We start from the raw sequence: 18,118 nt of genomic DNA on the forward strand, positions 1-18,118 counted from the left end.
ACAAATATATTTGATTTGATTTGATCTTCTCCTCCGCGCCCCCTGAGCCCCATGCCATGTGCTCCTCTGGGCTATAGCACTGGGAGCGGTCCATTTAGCTTCCCTTGGAAAGGGAAGGAGAAACGCCCTCCACCTCAGTGTCCCGAGCTTGACACAGCAGGTGTGCGCACACAGGGTCCTGCTGCATGTCCTCAGCAGTCACTGGGGCTTCGCGGCTGTGTGCAGGGGAAGAGGTATGGTGGTGCCTGCTGAGTCTCGTCCCCTTCTTGGCATGGGTCATATAACCTGACATCTTGGTCGGCTCGTCTTTCTGTGATGCAAGGTGAAGGACGAGGCACGAGTCCCACGGTTTCACGAATGTCACTTTAATTGTGCACAAAATAGCGCAAACAGTGCACAAAGAACACGTATACATAAAGTCGTGTCAGACTCAAACAAAGACGAGCACTGGACACTGCGTGAGCGCAGATTAAATAGATGAACCACATCATCACTAACTGTTGACGAGACGAGCCACAGGTGAGACTGAACACTCAGACACAACCGCGGAGATCCACAGACGCAGACAACTAGACGTAGACAACGTAAACACACGCCCAAAAGGGAGGTGTCAGGGGCTGTAACGTGACAGATATCATCTAACAACCACATATGAAAATGGCCTAAATCATATTTGAAAATAGATTTTTGTGTTAAATCTGCTAAGTCTCATGTAGTGGAAAATCGGAAATCTGAAAATCAGGCTGTTAATTTACTTACACTAGAAAAAATCCATAAACATCATAATTGATATTCCGTAGGGCAAATGTTGCTTAATGAGCCCTTAAAAGCTAAAAGATCACCAAAAGCCCAACTGAACAGCATATAAAAACAAATAATTACTATAACGAAGATTGCTGGGACATACTATAACTGGTATTTCACTGAGAACTAGTTCTTCTGCTGATATGGGTGGAGTTCAGTGTTCAAGGTCTTTCAGCAGTCAACACCTTAGACTTTATTCAGTGCTATATCCTGATGCATGTTATGCTGTTTAAGTAAACTGTTTATCCTCAGCTGTATCAAGGTGTGCTGAACCAAGGGAAGGTCCCTTCTGCGAATCTCCAGCAAGATGTTTTCATTTATTTTACTTTTTGGATGTTTTATAGTGAGTAAAGGGCAAAATTCAACAACTGCTGGTAAGAACCTCATTCCATATATCTAGGCACAGCATCGATAGTACTGCATGTAAACATTGTAAACTTTAAATATTTAAGTTTGCTATCTATCTGATATTTCGATTTCTATCTGGTCTTCTAGCCAAATTTCTGTGTACATATTTATTTTCCATTGATAGTTTAATTTAAAATCATTGTGAAAAAATAAAGAAATGTGTATGATAAAATGTATAACACAAACAAAAAAATTACCCTCTAGACTTCCATGAATATAAAGACATCCTTGATAATTGATTAAACTTTATAGAGATAATTTACCTAACAATAATATGTGTCGAACCTCTAAACATAGACCATCGAAATCGATGAACATGGCAACTGCTAGTTTCCCCCTTCCCCTTTTAATGGCAGATTACTCCTGTTGGTCTTATACTCTGCAAAATAGTAAAAAAAAAAAAAAAACATAGCTACAAATTCACTTATTTTATTGTACCTGTGAATTACCTTCATATTCATTGCAGATTTCTATATTGCATCAACAGCCTATCCAAAATTCCACATGCGCTCTGGAGGTAATCTCAGGAGTAAATATTTAAGATCTATCATTTCTGTCTGAGGTTTTATTTGGGGACATCTCCAATCTACGCAGTATTACCAAACACTTAGCACAGCAAATTTGCATTTTATGCATGCATTTCTTTATTATAGTGCACTTGACAACCAGCTCAAAAACATAGATGAGTTGCAATTTCATAACACGAGCCCTAAGAAATGCTGCAAATGTGAACATTGGAATTCTACAGACAAGTCTGGTCTTGCCTGTTCTATTCACCATAGCTAATATATAATAGATTAGATGTGATACTATGTTAAACAAATGACTCAGTTTGAACAAAGTTATGTGAACAATTTATGATACACCAGGAAGTACCTGACAGAAATATGTCTATGGGAACCCAGTGTACCCATATAAGACTCCACAATTTCCTCTCATGAGAGTATTGTGTCTCATGTTTTTAAAAACCTCAGATTCTAATGTTGTTAGCTTATTTCTTTCAACAAAACATTTACATCTAGACTGTTGCAATTGAACTACTCATTTTATATTGTGTAGCTGCTCTGGGCTTTGAGAGAGAATGGAGGAATACATACATTTACATAATTCACTTATTGCAATTATAACAGACAAATAAAATTTTTTATATTTAATATAAAAATATTTGTCAATTTCAGAGCAATAAATAGCCATTTTATATTATTGTGGTTTATTTTGTGGTTTATTGTTCACAAGCAACACAGAAAAGCTAATACAACACAAGACTTGTCAAAGACAGAGACTGACAAATAACACATAGCTCCGCCCTCTGCCCCTGTCTTGTGTTGGCCGCCCTAGTCCCACCATGTTTCTTGGTTTCTATGGTTTCCCCTTTATCTGTCAAGCCCCTGTACCTTGTGACCGTGCCTCTGTATTATTGGTCTCACCTGTGCCTTGTTTGAATTCCCCATTGTTTCAGTGTATTTAAACCTTGTGGTGGGTGTCTAGTCCCCTTTGTCTGTTATTGATTCGAAGTTGCGTCTTGGTATTTCTCTCTCTGTCTCCGTTCTCCCGGTTCCCTTACCTCCTTCGGTTTGTATCCTAGGCTTATGCTTTCATTTGTTCTTAGTTTTCCCCAGTATCCCCGTTATCATGTTTGTCTGTATAGTCGTTCTTATAATCCATGTACTTTAGTTAGCTCTTCTGTTGTGTATGCTTTCCCTACACTTGCATTGTGTTTGGTGAATTGTCTTGTTTATTTAATGAACCACGATCACTTGGACTTGTGTCTTGCCAGCCCTAGTTTAACGTTACAGACAACAACCACAAGCTCACTTAAATACACAGAAGAACATTAGATAAATACTTAAATACATTAGAAGACAGTAACCACACACAAATGCATACAAAACAATGTTGAGATAAGGGAGTTTCTTCCTGAGGTTCATGGAAGAAACCTCGGAGGTGCTCAATGGCTGCTGAATGGTGCACACTGGCCTCTGAGAGCTCTGGGCAGTCTGCACCGGCCCTGTAGTGATGCTCATGCCACATGGAAGATGTGGTCAGATTAGAGTAATACATTACTAAGTAATGTGTTACTGACATCACTGCCCATTAGGAAACCCGACACCCGAGGGTCATTTATCTTTCTATCTATATATGTCGTGTCTTTGTACCAGTTGACTTGGTTATTGTATCCTTCATTTGGATTGTCACGGGGTTTGCGTTGGTGCACTTTATTCATTAAATTCTCCATTTTCTCTGAGACTGGCGCATCCCTTCCTTTTTTATTTGCACTTCCTCACCCGTCACTTTTTACATTGATTATTAATTTTCTAAAGGTGATGTTCTACCTGTTATTTTATAATTTAGTGGTCCAATATGGATTGAAAGATTATATGAACAGCAAATGCAATTTTGTAGCTATTGTTTTTGTGTATTGTCTGGCATTGTTGCTGTTTGCACGTTTTTTTTCTGTTTGTGGAATGCAGCGTTGGAACGTCATTGTTGGCTTTCCAGATTCTTTTAATCATTGTTAGGTTTTTCGATTTTTTTCCCATGTTCTTTTAACAAACTGTGAATTTGCATCTTTGAGGTCTGGCATTACACCTAGCCTTTACTGGTTGACCTACTTTCCTATCATGACAGTCATGACACAAATTATAGACAAAGCCTCATTTACACATTGACACAAATCACAGTAGATCAGCAAAACCCGTTAGCACGCCCTGTATTGTAAATACTACTCTGGAATTTTCATCATGTTTCATTGGGAAAAAAATCTTACCAATGGGTGAAGATTTTATATTGGAGCTAAAATCTTGAACCCCAACCATGAACTCACACGGGTGGTAGGGAGACCCATTAAGGCCCAATAAGAAAGGAAGGGGTGCACAAATTTTTTTGTTTCAGAACATTAAAAACAATCAAATGTGTGCAGATACCTCTTGTGTTAGGATCTTTAGGTTTCCATATAACATGTGCTAGACATCTCCTGCAGTTCTTTAGATTTTATTACTGTTATATGACTGGCATATGATGACTACTACTTAGGGAAGCAAAGTTATCCTAATTTGTCTATGGGGTCTATCACAGATATGTTTCCATATTAGTCCATAACTTTTAAACAATAGCATCAAATCCAACTGATAGCATCAGTTGGGGTGAGGGTTCTGTCTGAATCTGTTTCTCTGTCACTTGCATGCAGTAGCGAACCGTGACTATTATACCTGGGCCCGCTCCCATAGCCCCCTTCCCCCCTCCCGAAAAAAATTAGTTTCCTCTCCTAATTAACTGCAATTAAAAAATTTTAAATTGAGATGACAGTACAGCTTTAGACACGCAATAAACAGTAATATCTGTACTAGATAACTTCTTAAGAAAAATAAGGTTCACAGCTCCGTGTTCCTCGGAAGCAGAATATGTAAACAACGCGCACGAGGACATCAAAGGAATAAATCAAAACTAGCTAGCGGTGGTAGCTAGATATGATTGGTCAATTTTACTGTTATTTGAAACTGGTATTGCGCTGAATTATAACTGCCAGGCCCTCTGTAAACGAACAGTGGGCATCACAGTCCTGATAGGGGGAGACACAGGCTCACAGGCTTCCACTTAATCCCTCACCTTCCAACAAAGATTGAATAGACACTGTTGAATAATTTATTTGCTTATATTTTTGTAATTGTTTAGATGCCGATTGTCAAACTGTAAGTAGATAAAATAAAATTGGATAAAATATATTATATATATTTGTGACGCGGGAGGCGGCTGACGGACGAGACACGAGTCCGCTGGAATTTCTCACGGTCACTTTTATTACAACAAGTATTGCGCAATAGCGCACGTAGAACATAGAACTAGACACGTAAACGTGTAAACATTAGACAACGACGAGCACAGGACACTGCGCGAGCGCACATTAAATAGACAAACCACATTAGCCCCACGTGATTACGAGACAAGTCACAGGTGAGACTTATTAATCACACGACATAACCCCAACCACGGATATCCACAGACGCAGACAAAGCACGTGGACTACGTATACACACGCCCAAAAGGGAGGGACCGGGGTCCTCAACGTGACAATATTTATGTTTTAAGAATATTTTTAGGGCCTCTGAGAGGGCGTAGAGGGCCCTGACGGTTCCCCATTATATATAGTGAAATGTGATTTTTTTACACCGCAATTGAAATTTGTCCTCCGCTTTTAAAAGTCCTCACCAGGATTTTGCTCAAGCTTGCTAGATTTTCTAATTAGCAATCCAGGTAAAATTAGTGGAATCAACACAATCCAGGAAGCCTGAGCAAAATCCTGGTGAGGACTTTTAATCGCGAAACCTGGAATTGACACCTCTAATTTATGTCAATTCCAATTATATATATATATATATATATATAAATATTTATATATTTTATATAAATATATAATATATTTTTAAATATATATATATATATATATATATATAAACATTGTTATTATTTCAAAAGTGCATTTGAAATGAACAGAGGAGCATTAGTGTGTTTTAATATATATTTATTTTAAAACTTGCTGAGCTAATAATAGCACCTACTAGGATTGGGCAGTATGATGACAGAATTGTAAAATTGTGGCAGTATACAGTCCCTCACATAAGTTCTGTAACTTATCCAGGTTGTGGAAACAAAAGCTTATAACCTGACTTTAAATTCATCGATTGGTTTTAGAAAGGACTCATATGAAAGCTGAAACCCTCCCAAATGAGATTTAATTTACAAAAATAAATTAGCTTCACTGCAGAAATATTGATCATTTAATGAACACAGAAAGGTCAGATTTTGGCAAGACAAAAGTTTTGTCACCTTGTCATATAATGCACCCAATCCTAGTTTACAGCCTCACCTGTGCTCACTAATTGATTGGTTAATTAGTGGGTGTCACGGTGACAGCTCCGGACTCCTCCTTGTGGGCGTGTTGTTACGTTGTCTGCGTGCCGTTATTTCCATGTTTGTAGTTCCGTGGGTGTGGGTCGTTAGTGAGCGTATTCGTTAATCTCACCTGTGCCTTTTCTTGTGATCACGAGGGTATGTGTTATTCACCTATTTAATGTGCATTCCCGCAATGTCTCGTGCTCGTCTTTGTCTGAAGATCGTGCCTGTGAGTGTTACATGTGAAATGCATGTGCTACATGCTCCGCACTTTGTTCTTTGTACCGCACCAAATAAACGTATGTCAAAGTACCCGCTCGTCATGCCTGCCTCCTCCCAGCATAACAGTGGGTGTGTATAAAATGAACTCCAGCACCCCAGACCTTCACTTGCACTGCAACTTGACCTCTGACAACATTCCAAAAATCCATCCTGCGATCCACTGCAGAGGTGGCTGGCACCTTTAATGTGTCTCAGCGTCACTTACAAAGAATTTTTAAAATATTTGAAGAGACTGAAGATGTTTTTGACAAGCCCAGGTCTGGCAGACCCCACAAGACGGGAGGAAAGTTTGTTGGTTAGAAAATCCAAAGCCAGTCCCTCTTCCACTGCAGCAGAGCTCCACCAGGCCTGGTCACCTCAAGTCCCTGTGTCAACTAGAACAGTTTGTAGGTTTCTGTCTCGAAATGGCCTCCATGGTCGAATCAGTGACCAGAAGCCAACACTAAACAAAAGGCAGGTAAAAAACCATGTGGCATTTGCAAAGGCCCACAGCCTGCTAAATGGATGGACGCTGGAAAAGTGGCAGAAAGTGGATTTCTTCAGTTGAATTACACCACAGCCGCCGCAAATACTGCAGGAGATCCAAGATTCACCCGGAAAACAGTCAAGTTTGGTGGTGGAAAGATCATGGTCTGGGGTTACATTCAGTATGGGGGTGTGCAACATTTGCACATCTTCGTCCTGCTCCTCCTCCTCACCTTCCTCTACGGTGGGAGAGGGACCTACGGGCGGAGGGAGGTAGTCCTCCACCTCGTGTTCCTGCTCCTCCTCCCCACCGTAGTCGACGGTGGAGGCGTCGCATATTGACGGGGGGTAGTCCTCCACCTCGTCTTCCTGCTCCTCCTCCCCACCGTAATCGACGGTGGAGGCATCGCATATTGACGGGGGGTAGTCCTCCACCTCGTCTTCCTGCTCCTCCTCCTCGGAGTCCTCCTCCCCAAACTCGCTCTCTGGGGTTGACTCGGTAGCACCAATGACGCACAAGCCCACCCTCAGAGGCAAGAGGGCATGGGTTGGAGGAGCGTGTCATTCCTTCCAAATACGCACCGCACCCTGACGGAGGGTCTCCGCCAGCTCGGGGTCCTTGCTCTCAAGCCTCCGCTCTGAGGCCAGCTGGTAGGCACACACCGGGTCCTTCTCCAGCTCCTCGACCGTTGGTGTGGCCTCTTGGCACAGGGGGGAGTCCTCCTCCTCCAGCTCGTGGACGCCCAACCGTATGGGCGAGAGCTCCCGGAAAGGAGAGGGATGCCTCTCCTGCCACACCCGCACAGCTGTCCGGTGGTACTAGTGTGCCAGCTCGGGAATAGCGGTCTCCCGAGCCGCGCATAACAGATAGAAGCACTCCGGGTCTTGCTTCATCTGCGCCAGAGTCGGCGTGGAGCCGCGGCGCGGGGGGGAGGAAGAGGCATGGTGACGCCGCTTGCTGGGCTTCTTGCCTTGTTTTGGCCTGGTCTTGTAGCCTGGCATGATCGTGGGTGTCTCAGATGGCTCGTCATTCTGTGACGCGGGAGGCGGCAGACAGACGAGACACAGAATCCGCTGGTTCAGACACGGTCACTTTTTATTTTACACTGATGTTGCGCAATAGCGCACGAGGAACACAGAAACAAAGCACACAACATGCAGACTTAGACAACGACGAGCACAGGACACTGCGCGAGCGCACATTAAATAGACAAACCACATTAGCCCCACGTGATTACGAGACGAGTCACAGGTGAGGCAGATTATCACACGACATAACCACATCCACATAGATTCACAGACGCAGACGATGCACGTGGACAACGTAAACACACGCCCAAAAGGGAGGGGCCAGGGTCCTCAACGTGACAGCTACATTAAAAAACATGCACTGAACAAAATGTGGAGTAGGGTTTACTTAAAAAACAGGAAAGTTTTTCCACATAAAAACAGCAAGTAAATTTAACAAAGCATATTTTCAAGTAATATTTAATCATAATTGTCAGTGTATTTAACTACAAATGTTTGAGTAAATGTTACTTTGCAATATGTTAAATATTAAGACACAGAACAGACTCATGATTAGTAATTTCAGATTTGTCATTTGTAATTGTAAGTTACAGCTTGCAAGAACACATACAAGTAGTTTATGTTATTTCAGTTTTACCTCATACCACTGTATTTTCCTCATGTACATATATAACATAATTAATAACATATAATTCTTGTTATTTTTAAATAAATGAACAACAGGCACCCCTTCAACAGCTACAGTCAATAACGTCAGTTGCACACTCCATGAATACAATTCATAGATTCATGGCTATATGAATGAATGAATGTTTCAACTTGTATAGCGCCTTTCTAGATATATAGCGTATAAGGCCTTTCTTGTGACCGGAGGGTTGTGGGTTCGATTCCCTGAGACCTGAGGCCATGACTGAGGTGCCCCTGAGCAAGGCCCTTAACCCTCAATTGCTCACTTGTATAAAAAAATTAGATAAAAATGTAAGTCACTCTGGATAAGGGCGTCTGCCAAATGCCATAAAATGTAAATGTAAATCTAGACACCCAAGGTCGCTTTAAAATTTTAATACAGGTACAACACAACACAACCAATCACACACCGGTGAGAAGCAGCAGCCAATTGCACACAACGTACTCTCTACCGGGATCCATAGACCCAAGTGACCGAGCACCATCCACCACTGGGCATACAAGCACACACACACATTCATGCACACACACTCAGACAACTGCTTTTTTTATTGAACATGAAAACACACAGACACACTCAGGGAGAATTTGTCAGGGAATCAGGGAATGATTTTAGGGGAATCAGTTTACCTAACCTCCATGTCTTTGGACTGTGGGAGGAAACCGGAGACCCTGGAAGAAACCCACGCAGACATGTGGAGAACATGGAAACTCCACTCAGATAGGGACTTGAACCCAAGACCCCAGTGCTGAGAGGCAAACGTGCTAACCACGAAGCCACCAAGTTGCCGCATGACCAACAAATGTACCACAAGCGTCTAACACAAACCGAAAAAAACAATTCTCTGCCTCTAATATACACATCCTCAAACACTACAAGCCAATAATAAAAGGGCCTCACCTTGACTCATAATAAAAAATTTTAATGTAAAGACCACCACATATTGTGCTCTAACATTGAGCACTCCACCAACAATTCCCAGCACAAACATTCTTCTAATAAACTCAATTCCAAATTCTATTACAGGTAAATTGCTTCCACCAACATCTATCAAAATCACAATCACACCAAAAACAAACACATCAAGAATGACTGCCAACAGAAATACAACACCAACAAATCCTCATACACTCAGAGTCTCCACCACAACAACCCCAACAGAAACAACTTCACTCAAGTCCATCATGAGCACCCTATCAACAACCTTCACCACCTCCGGCACAATGACTCCAATAACAAACCTCGCCATCTCCACAACAAGCACCCCAATAGCAGCAACAACTCCACCTACTTCCAGTGCAGACACAACCACAGCAACAAACCTCAGGACCTCAGCTGCAAGCTCCCCAATGACCCCCAGTACCTCCACTGCAAGCTCTCCAAGAATTCTTAGCATTTCCACTACAACATCCCCAACAACTCCTAGCATCTACACCGCAAGTACCACAGAAGCACCAAATCCCAGTATCTCCATTACATTCTCCTCAACAACTACTAGCAACTCCACTGCAAAGACCACAGAAAGACCAACCCACAGCACCTCCACTACAACCTCCCCAACAACGACTAGCAGCAACACTGCAAGCAACACAGAAAGACCAAGCCCCAGCACCACAGAACGACTAACCCCCAGCACCACAGAAAGACCAACTCTCAGCACCTCCACTGCAACATCCCCAACATCTACTAGCAGCTACACTGCAAGCACCACAGAAAGACCAACCCCCAGCACCTCAACTACAACCTCCCCAACATCGACTAGCAGCTACACTGCAAGCACCACAGAAAGACGAACCCCCAGCACCACAGAAATACCAACCCTCAGCACCACAGAAAGACCAACCTCCAGCACCACAGAAATACCAACCCTCAGCACCTCCACTACAACCTCCCCAACAACTACTAGCAGCTCAACTGCAAGCCCCACAGAAAGACCAACCCCCAGCTCCACAGAAAGACCAACCCACAGCTCCTCCACTACAACCTCCCCAACAACTACTAGTAGATCCAATGCAAGCACCACAGAAAGAACAACCCCTAACACCTCCACTGCAACCTCCTCAAAATCTATTAGCAGCTCCACTGCAAGCACCACAGAAAGACCAACAACCCTCAGCACCACAGAAAGACCAACCCCCAGGTCCACAGAAAGACCAACCCCCAGCACCTCCACTACAACCTCCCCAAAAACTACTAGCAGCTCCACTGCAAGTACCACAGAAAGACCAACCCCCAGCCCCACAGAAATACCAACCCTTAGCACCACAGAAAGACCAACCCCCAGCACCACAGAAAGACCAACCCCCAGCACCACAGAAATACCAACCCTCAGCACAACAGAAAGACCAACCCCTAGCACCACAGAAATACCAACCCCCAGCACCTCCACTACAACCTCCCCAACAACTACTAGCAGCTCCACTGCAAGCACCACAGAAAGACCAACCCCCAGCACCACAGAAATACCAACCCTCAGCACCACAGAAAGACCAACCCCTAGCACCACAGAAAGACCAACCCACAGCACCTCCACTATAACCTCCCCAACAACTACTAGCAGCTCAACTGCAAGCCCCACAGAAAGACCAACCCCCAGCTCCACAGAAAGACCAACCCCCAGCACCACAGAAATACCAACCCTCAGCACAACAGAAAGACCAACCCCTAGCACCACAGAAATACCAACCCCCAGCACCTCCACTACAACCTCCCCAACAACTACTAGCAGCTCCACTGCAAGCACCACAGAAAAACCAACCCCCAGCCCCACAGAAATACCAACCCTTAGCACCACAGAAAGACCAACCCCCAGCACCACAGAAAGACCAACCCCCAGCACCACAGAAATACCAACACTCAGCACCACAGAAAGACCAACCCCTAGCACCACAGAAATACCAACCCTCAGCACCTCCACTACAACCTCCACAACAACTACTAGGAGCTCCACAGCAAGCACCACAGAAAGACCAACCCCCAGCACAACAGAAATACCAACCCTCAGCACCACAGAAAGACCAACCACCAGCACCACAGAAAGACCAACCCACAGCACCTCCACTATAACCTCCCCAACAACTACTAGCAGCTCCACTGCAACCCCCACAGAAAGACCAACTCCCAGCACCACAGAAAGACCAACCCACAGCACCTCCACTACAACCTCCCCAACAACTACTAGCAGCTCCACTGCAAGCACCACAGAAAGACCAACCCCCAGCACCACAGAAATACCAACCCTCAGCACCACAGAAAGACCAACCCACAGCACCTCCACTATAACCTCCCCAACAACTACTAGCAGCTCCACTGCAAGCCCCACAAAAAGACCAACTCCCAGCACCACAGAAATACCAACCCTCAGCACCACAGAAAGACCAACCCCTAGCACCACAGAAAGACCAACCCACAGCACCTCCACTATAACCTCCCCAAAAACTACTAGCATCTCAACTGCAAGCCCCACAGAAAGACCAACCCCCAGCTCCACAGAAAGACCAACCCACAGCACCTCTACTACAACCTCCCCAACATCTACTAGCAGCTCCACTGCAAGCACCACAGAAAGACAAACCCCCAGCTCCTCCACTACAACCTCCCGAACAACTACTAGTAGATCCAATGCAAGCACCACAGAAAGAACAACCCCTAACACCTCCACTGCAACCTCCTTAAAATCTATTAGCAGCTCCACTGCAAGCACCACAGAAAGACCAACAACCCTCAGCACCACAGAAAGACCAACCTCCAGGTCCACAGAAAGACCAACCCCCAGCACCTCCAGTACAACCTCCCCAACAACTACTAGCAGCTCCACTGCAAGCATCACAGAAAGACCAACCCCAAGCACCACAGAAATACCAACCCTCAGCACCACAGAAAGACCAACCACCAGCACCACAGAAAGACCAACCCCCAGCACCACAGAAAGACCAACCCACAGCACCACAGAAATACCAACCCTCAGCACCACAGAAAGACCAACCCCTAGCACCACAGTAATACCAACCCCCAGCATCTCCACTACAACCTCCCCAACAACTACTAGCAGCTCCACTGCAAGCACCACAGAAAGACCAACCCCCAGCACCACAGAAATACCAACCCTTAGCACCACAGATAGACCAACCCACAGCACCTCCACTATAACCTCCCCAACAACTACTAGCATCTCAACTGCAAGCCCCACAGAAAGACCAACCCCCAGATCCACAGAAAGACCAACCCACAGCACCTCTACTACAACCTCCCCAACATCTACTAGCAGCTCCACTGCAAGCACCACAGAAAGACAAACCCCCAGCTCCTCCACTACAACCTCCCCAACAACTACTAGTAGATCCAATGCAAGCACCACAGAAAGAACAACCCCTAACACCTCCACTGCAACCTCCTTAAAATCTATTAGCAGCTCCACTGCAAGCACCACAGAAAGACCAACAACCCTCAGCACCACAGAAAGACCAACTCCCAGCACCACAGAAAGACCAACCCACAGCACCTCCACTACAACCTCCCCAACAACTACTAGCAGCTCCACTGCAAGCACCACAGAAAGACCAACCCCCAGCACCACAGAAATACCAACCCTCAGCACCACAGAAAGACCAACCTCCAGCACCACAGAAATACCAACCCTCAGCACCTCCACTACAACCTCCCCAACAACTTCTAGCAGCTCAAATGCAAGCCCCACAGAAAGACCAACCCCCAGCTCCACAGAAAGACCAACCCACAGCACCTCTACTACAACCTCCCCAACATCTAGCAGCTCCACTGCAAGCATCACAGAAAGACCAACCCCCAGCACCACAGAAATACCAACCCTCAGCACCACAGAAAGACCAACCCACAGCACCTCCACTATAACCTCCCCAACAACTACTAGCATCTCAACTGCAAGCCCCACAGAAAGACCAACCCCCAGCTCCACAGAAAGACCAACCCACAGCACCTCTACTACAACCTCCCCAACATCTACTAGCAGCTCCACTGCAAGCACCACAGAAAGACCAACCCCCAGCACCTCCACTACAACCTCCCCAACAACTACTAGCAGCTCCACTGCAAGCACCACAGAAAGACCAACCCCCAGCCCCACAGAAATACCAACCCTTAGCACCACAGAAAGACCAACCCACAGCACCACAGAAAGACCAACCCCCAGCACCACAGAAAGACCAACCCTCAGCACCACAGAAAGACCAACCCCTAGCACCACAGAAATACCAACCCCCAGCACCTCCACTACAACCTCCACAACAACTACTAGCAGCTCCACTGCAAGCACCACAGAAAGACCAACCACCAGCACCACAGAAATACCAACCCTCAGCACCACAGAAAGACCAACCACCAGCACCACAGAAAGACCAACCCACAGCACCTCCACTATAACCTCCCCAACAACTACTAGCAGCTCCACTGCAAGCCCCACAGAAAGACCAACTCCCAGCACCACAGAAAGACCAACCCACAGCACCTCCACTACAACCTCCCCAACAACTACTAGCAGCTCCACTGCAAGCACGACAGAAAGACCAACCCCCAGCACCACAGAAATACTAACCCTCAGCACCACAGAAAGACCAACCCCCACCACCACAGAAATACCAACCCTCAGCACCACAGAAATACCAACCCCCAGCACCTCCACTACAACCTCCCCAACAACTACTAGCAGCTCCACTGCAAGCACCACAGAAATACCATCCCCCAGCACCACAGAAATACCAACCCTTAGCACCACAGAAAGACCAACCCCCAGCACCACAGAAAGACCAACCCCCAGCACCACAGAAATACCAACCCTCAGCACCACAGAAATACCAACCCCCAGCACCTCCACTACAACCTCCCCAACAACTACTAGCAGCTCCACTGCAAGCACCACAGAAAGACCAACCCCCAGCACCACAGAAATACTAACCCTCAGCACCACAGAAAGACCAACCCCCAGCACCACAGAAATACCAACCCTCAGCACCACAGAAATACCAACCCCCAGCACCTCCACTACAACCTCCCCAACAACTACTAGCAGCTCCACTGCAAGCACCACAGAAATACCAACCCCCAGCACCACAGAAATACCAACCCTTAGCACCACAGAAAGACCAACCCCCAGCACCACAGAAAGACCAACCCCCAGCACCACAGAAATACCAACCCTCAGCACCACAGAAAGACCAACCACCAGCACCACAGAAAGACCAACCCACAGCACCTCCACTATAACCTCCCCAACAACTACTAGCAGCTCCACTGCAAGCCCCACAGAAAGACCAACTCCCAGCACCACAGAAAGACCAACCCACAGCACCTCCACTACAACCTCCCCAACAACTACTAGCAGCTCCACTGCAAGCACGACAGAAAGACCATCCCCCAGCACCACAGAAATACTAACCCTCAGCACCACAGAAAGACCAACCCCCAGCACCACAGAAATACCAACCCTCAGCACCACAGAAATACCAACCCCCAGCACCTCCACTACAACCTCCCCAACAACTACTAGCAGCTCCACTGCAAGCACCACAGAAATACCAACCCCCAGCACCACAGAAATACCAACCCTTAGCACCACAGAAAGACCAACCCCCAGCACCACAGAAAGACCAACCCCCAGCACCACAGAAATACCAACCCTCAGCACCACAGAAATACCAACCCCCAGCACCTCCACTACAACCTCCCCAACAACTACTAGCAGCTCCACTGCAAGCACCACAGAAAGACCAACCCCCAGCACCACAGAAATACTAACCCTCAGCACCACAGAAAGACCAACCCCCAGCACCACAGAAATACCAACCCTCAGCACCACAGAAATACCAACCCCCAGCACCTCCACTACAACCTCCCCAACAACTACTAGCAGCTCCACTGCAAGCACCACAGAAATACCAACCCCCAGCACCACAGAAATACCAACCCTTAGCACCACAGAAAGACCAACCCCCAGCACCACAGAAAGACCAACCCCCAGCACCACAGAAATACCAACCCTCAGCACCACAGAAATACCAACCCCCAGCACCTCCACTACAACCTCCCCAACAACTACTAGCAGCTCCACTGCAAGCACCACAGAAAGACCAACCCCCAGCACCACAGAAAGACCAACCCACAGCACCACAGAAAGACCAACCACCAGCACCACAGAAAGACCAACCCCCAGCACCACAGAAAGACCAACCCCCAGCACCACAGAAATACCAACCCTCAGCACCACAGAAAGACCAACCCCTAGCACCACAGAAATACCAACCCCCAGCACCTCCATTACAACCTCCCCAACAACTACTAGCAGCTCCACTGCAAGCACCACAGAAAGACCAACCCCCAGCACCACAGAAATACCAACCCTTAGCACCACAGAAAGACCAACCACCAGCACCACAGAAGGACCAACCCACAGCACCTCCACTTTAACCTCCCCAACAACTACTAGCAGCTCCACTGCAAGCCCCACAGAAAGACCAACTCCCAGCACCACAGAAAGACCAACCCACAGCACCTCAACTACAACCTCCCCAACAACTACTAGCAGCTACATTGCAAGCACCACAGAAAAACCAACCCCCAGCACCACAGAAAGACCAACCCCCAGCACCACAGAAATACCAACCCTTAGCACCACAGATAGACCAACCACCAGCACCACAGAAAGACCAACCCACAGCACCTCCACTATAACCTCCCCAACAACTACTAGCAGCTCCACTGCAAGCCCCACAGAAAGACCAACTCCCAGCACCATAGAAAGACCAACCCAGAGCACCACAGAAATACCAACCCTCAGCACCACAGAAAGACCAACCCCTAGCACCACAGAAATACCAACCCCCAGCACCTCCACTACAACCTCCCCAACAACTACTAGTAGATCCAATGCAAGCACCACAGAAAGAACAACCCCTAACACCTCCACTGCAACCTCCTCAAAATCTATTAGCAGCTCCACTGCAAGCACCACAGAAAGACCAACCCCCAGCACCACAGAAAGACCAACCCCCAGCACCACAGAAATACCAACCCTTAGCACCACAGATAGACCAACCACCAGCACCACAGAAAGACCAACCCACAGCACCTCCACTATAACCTCCCCAACAACTACTAGCAGCTCCACTGCAAGCCCCACAGAAAGACCAACTCCCAGAACCATAGAAAGACCAACCCAGAGCACCACAGAAATACCAACCCTCAGCACCACAGAAAGACCAACCCCTAGCACCACAGAAATACCAACCCCCAGCACCTCCACTACAACATCCCCAACAACTACTAGTAGATCCAATGCAAGCACCACAGAAAGAACAACCCCTAACACCTCCACTGCAACCTCCTCAAAATCTATTAGCAGCTCCACTGCAAGCACCACAGAAAGACCAACAACCCTCAGCACCACAGAAAGACCAACCCCCAGGTCCACAGAAAGACCAACCCCCAGCACCTCCACTACAACCTCCCCAACAACTACTAGCAGCTCCACTGCAAGCACTACAGAAAGACCAACCCCCAGCCCCACAGAAATACCAACCCTTAGTACCACAGAAAGACCAACCCCCAGCACCACAGAAAGACCAACCCCCAGCACCACAGAAATACCAACACTCAGCACCACAGAAAGACCAACCCCTAGCACCACAGAAAGACCAACCCCCAGCACAACAGAAATACCAACCCTCAGCACCACAGAAAGACCAACCACCAGCACCACAGAAAGACCGACCCACAGCACCTCCACTATAACCTCCCCAACAACTACTAGCAGCTCCACTGCAAGCCCCACAGAAAGACCAACTCCCAGCACCACAGAAAGACCAACCCACAGCACCTCCACTACAACCTCCCCAACAACTACTAGCAGCTCCACTGCAAGCACCACAGAAAGACCAACCCCCAGCACCACAGAAATACCAACCCTCAGCACCACAGAAAGACCAACCCCTAGCACCACAGAAAGACCAACCCACAGCACCTCCACTATAACCTCCCCAACAACTACTAGCAGCTCCACTGCAAGCCCCACAAAAAGACCAACTCCCAGCACCACAGAAATACCAACCCTCAGCACCACAGAAAGACCAACCCCTAGCACCACAGAAAGACCAACCCACAGCACCACTGAAATACCAACCCTCAGCACCACAGAAAGACCAACCCACAGCACCTCCACTATAACCTCCCCAACAACTACTAGCAGCTCCACTGCAAGCACCACAGAAAGACCCACCCCCAGCACCACAGAAATACCAACCCTCAGCACCACAGAAAGACCAACCCCTAGCACCACAGAAATACCAACCCCCAGCACCTCCATTACAACCTCCACAACAACTACTAGCAGCTCCACTGCAAGCACCACAGAAAAACCAACCCCCAGCACCACAGAAATACCAACCCTCAGCACCACAGAAAGACCAACCCCTAGCACCACAGAAAGACCAACCCACAGCACCTCCACTATAACCTCCCCAACAACTACTAGCATCTCAACTGCAAGCCCCACAGAAAGACCAACCCCCAGATCCACAGAAAGAC

The 18,118-nt window shown here is 46.9% G+C and overlaps 1 protein-coding gene across 1 annotated transcript in view; it reads left to right on the forward strand.

The window, feature by feature from the left end:
- Positions 1–904: 904 nt before the first annotated feature.
- The window catches only part of LOC143527918 (uncharacterized), a 42,883-nt gene continuing 25,669 nt past the window's right edge, over positions 905–18,118 (forward strand). The window contains exons 1-3 of the mRNA XM_077023299.1: positions 905–1,178; positions 9,593–10,921; positions 15,806–17,455. Of these exons, the coding sequence (XP_076879414.1) occupies positions 1,112–1,178; positions 9,593–10,921; positions 15,806–17,455 (3,046 nt within the window). The 5' untranslated portion in view covers positions 905–1,111. The remainder of the gene's footprint in view (positions 1,179–9,592; positions 10,922–15,805; positions 17,456–18,118) is intronic.

This window comes from Brachyhypopomus gauderio, chromosome 12 (assembly GCF_052324685.1).
Source record: "Brachyhypopomus gauderio isolate BG-103 chromosome 12, BGAUD_0.2, whole genome shotgun sequence".
Lineage (NCBI taxonomy): Eukaryota > Metazoa > Chordata > Actinopteri > Gymnotiformes > Hypopomidae > Brachyhypopomus > Brachyhypopomus gauderio.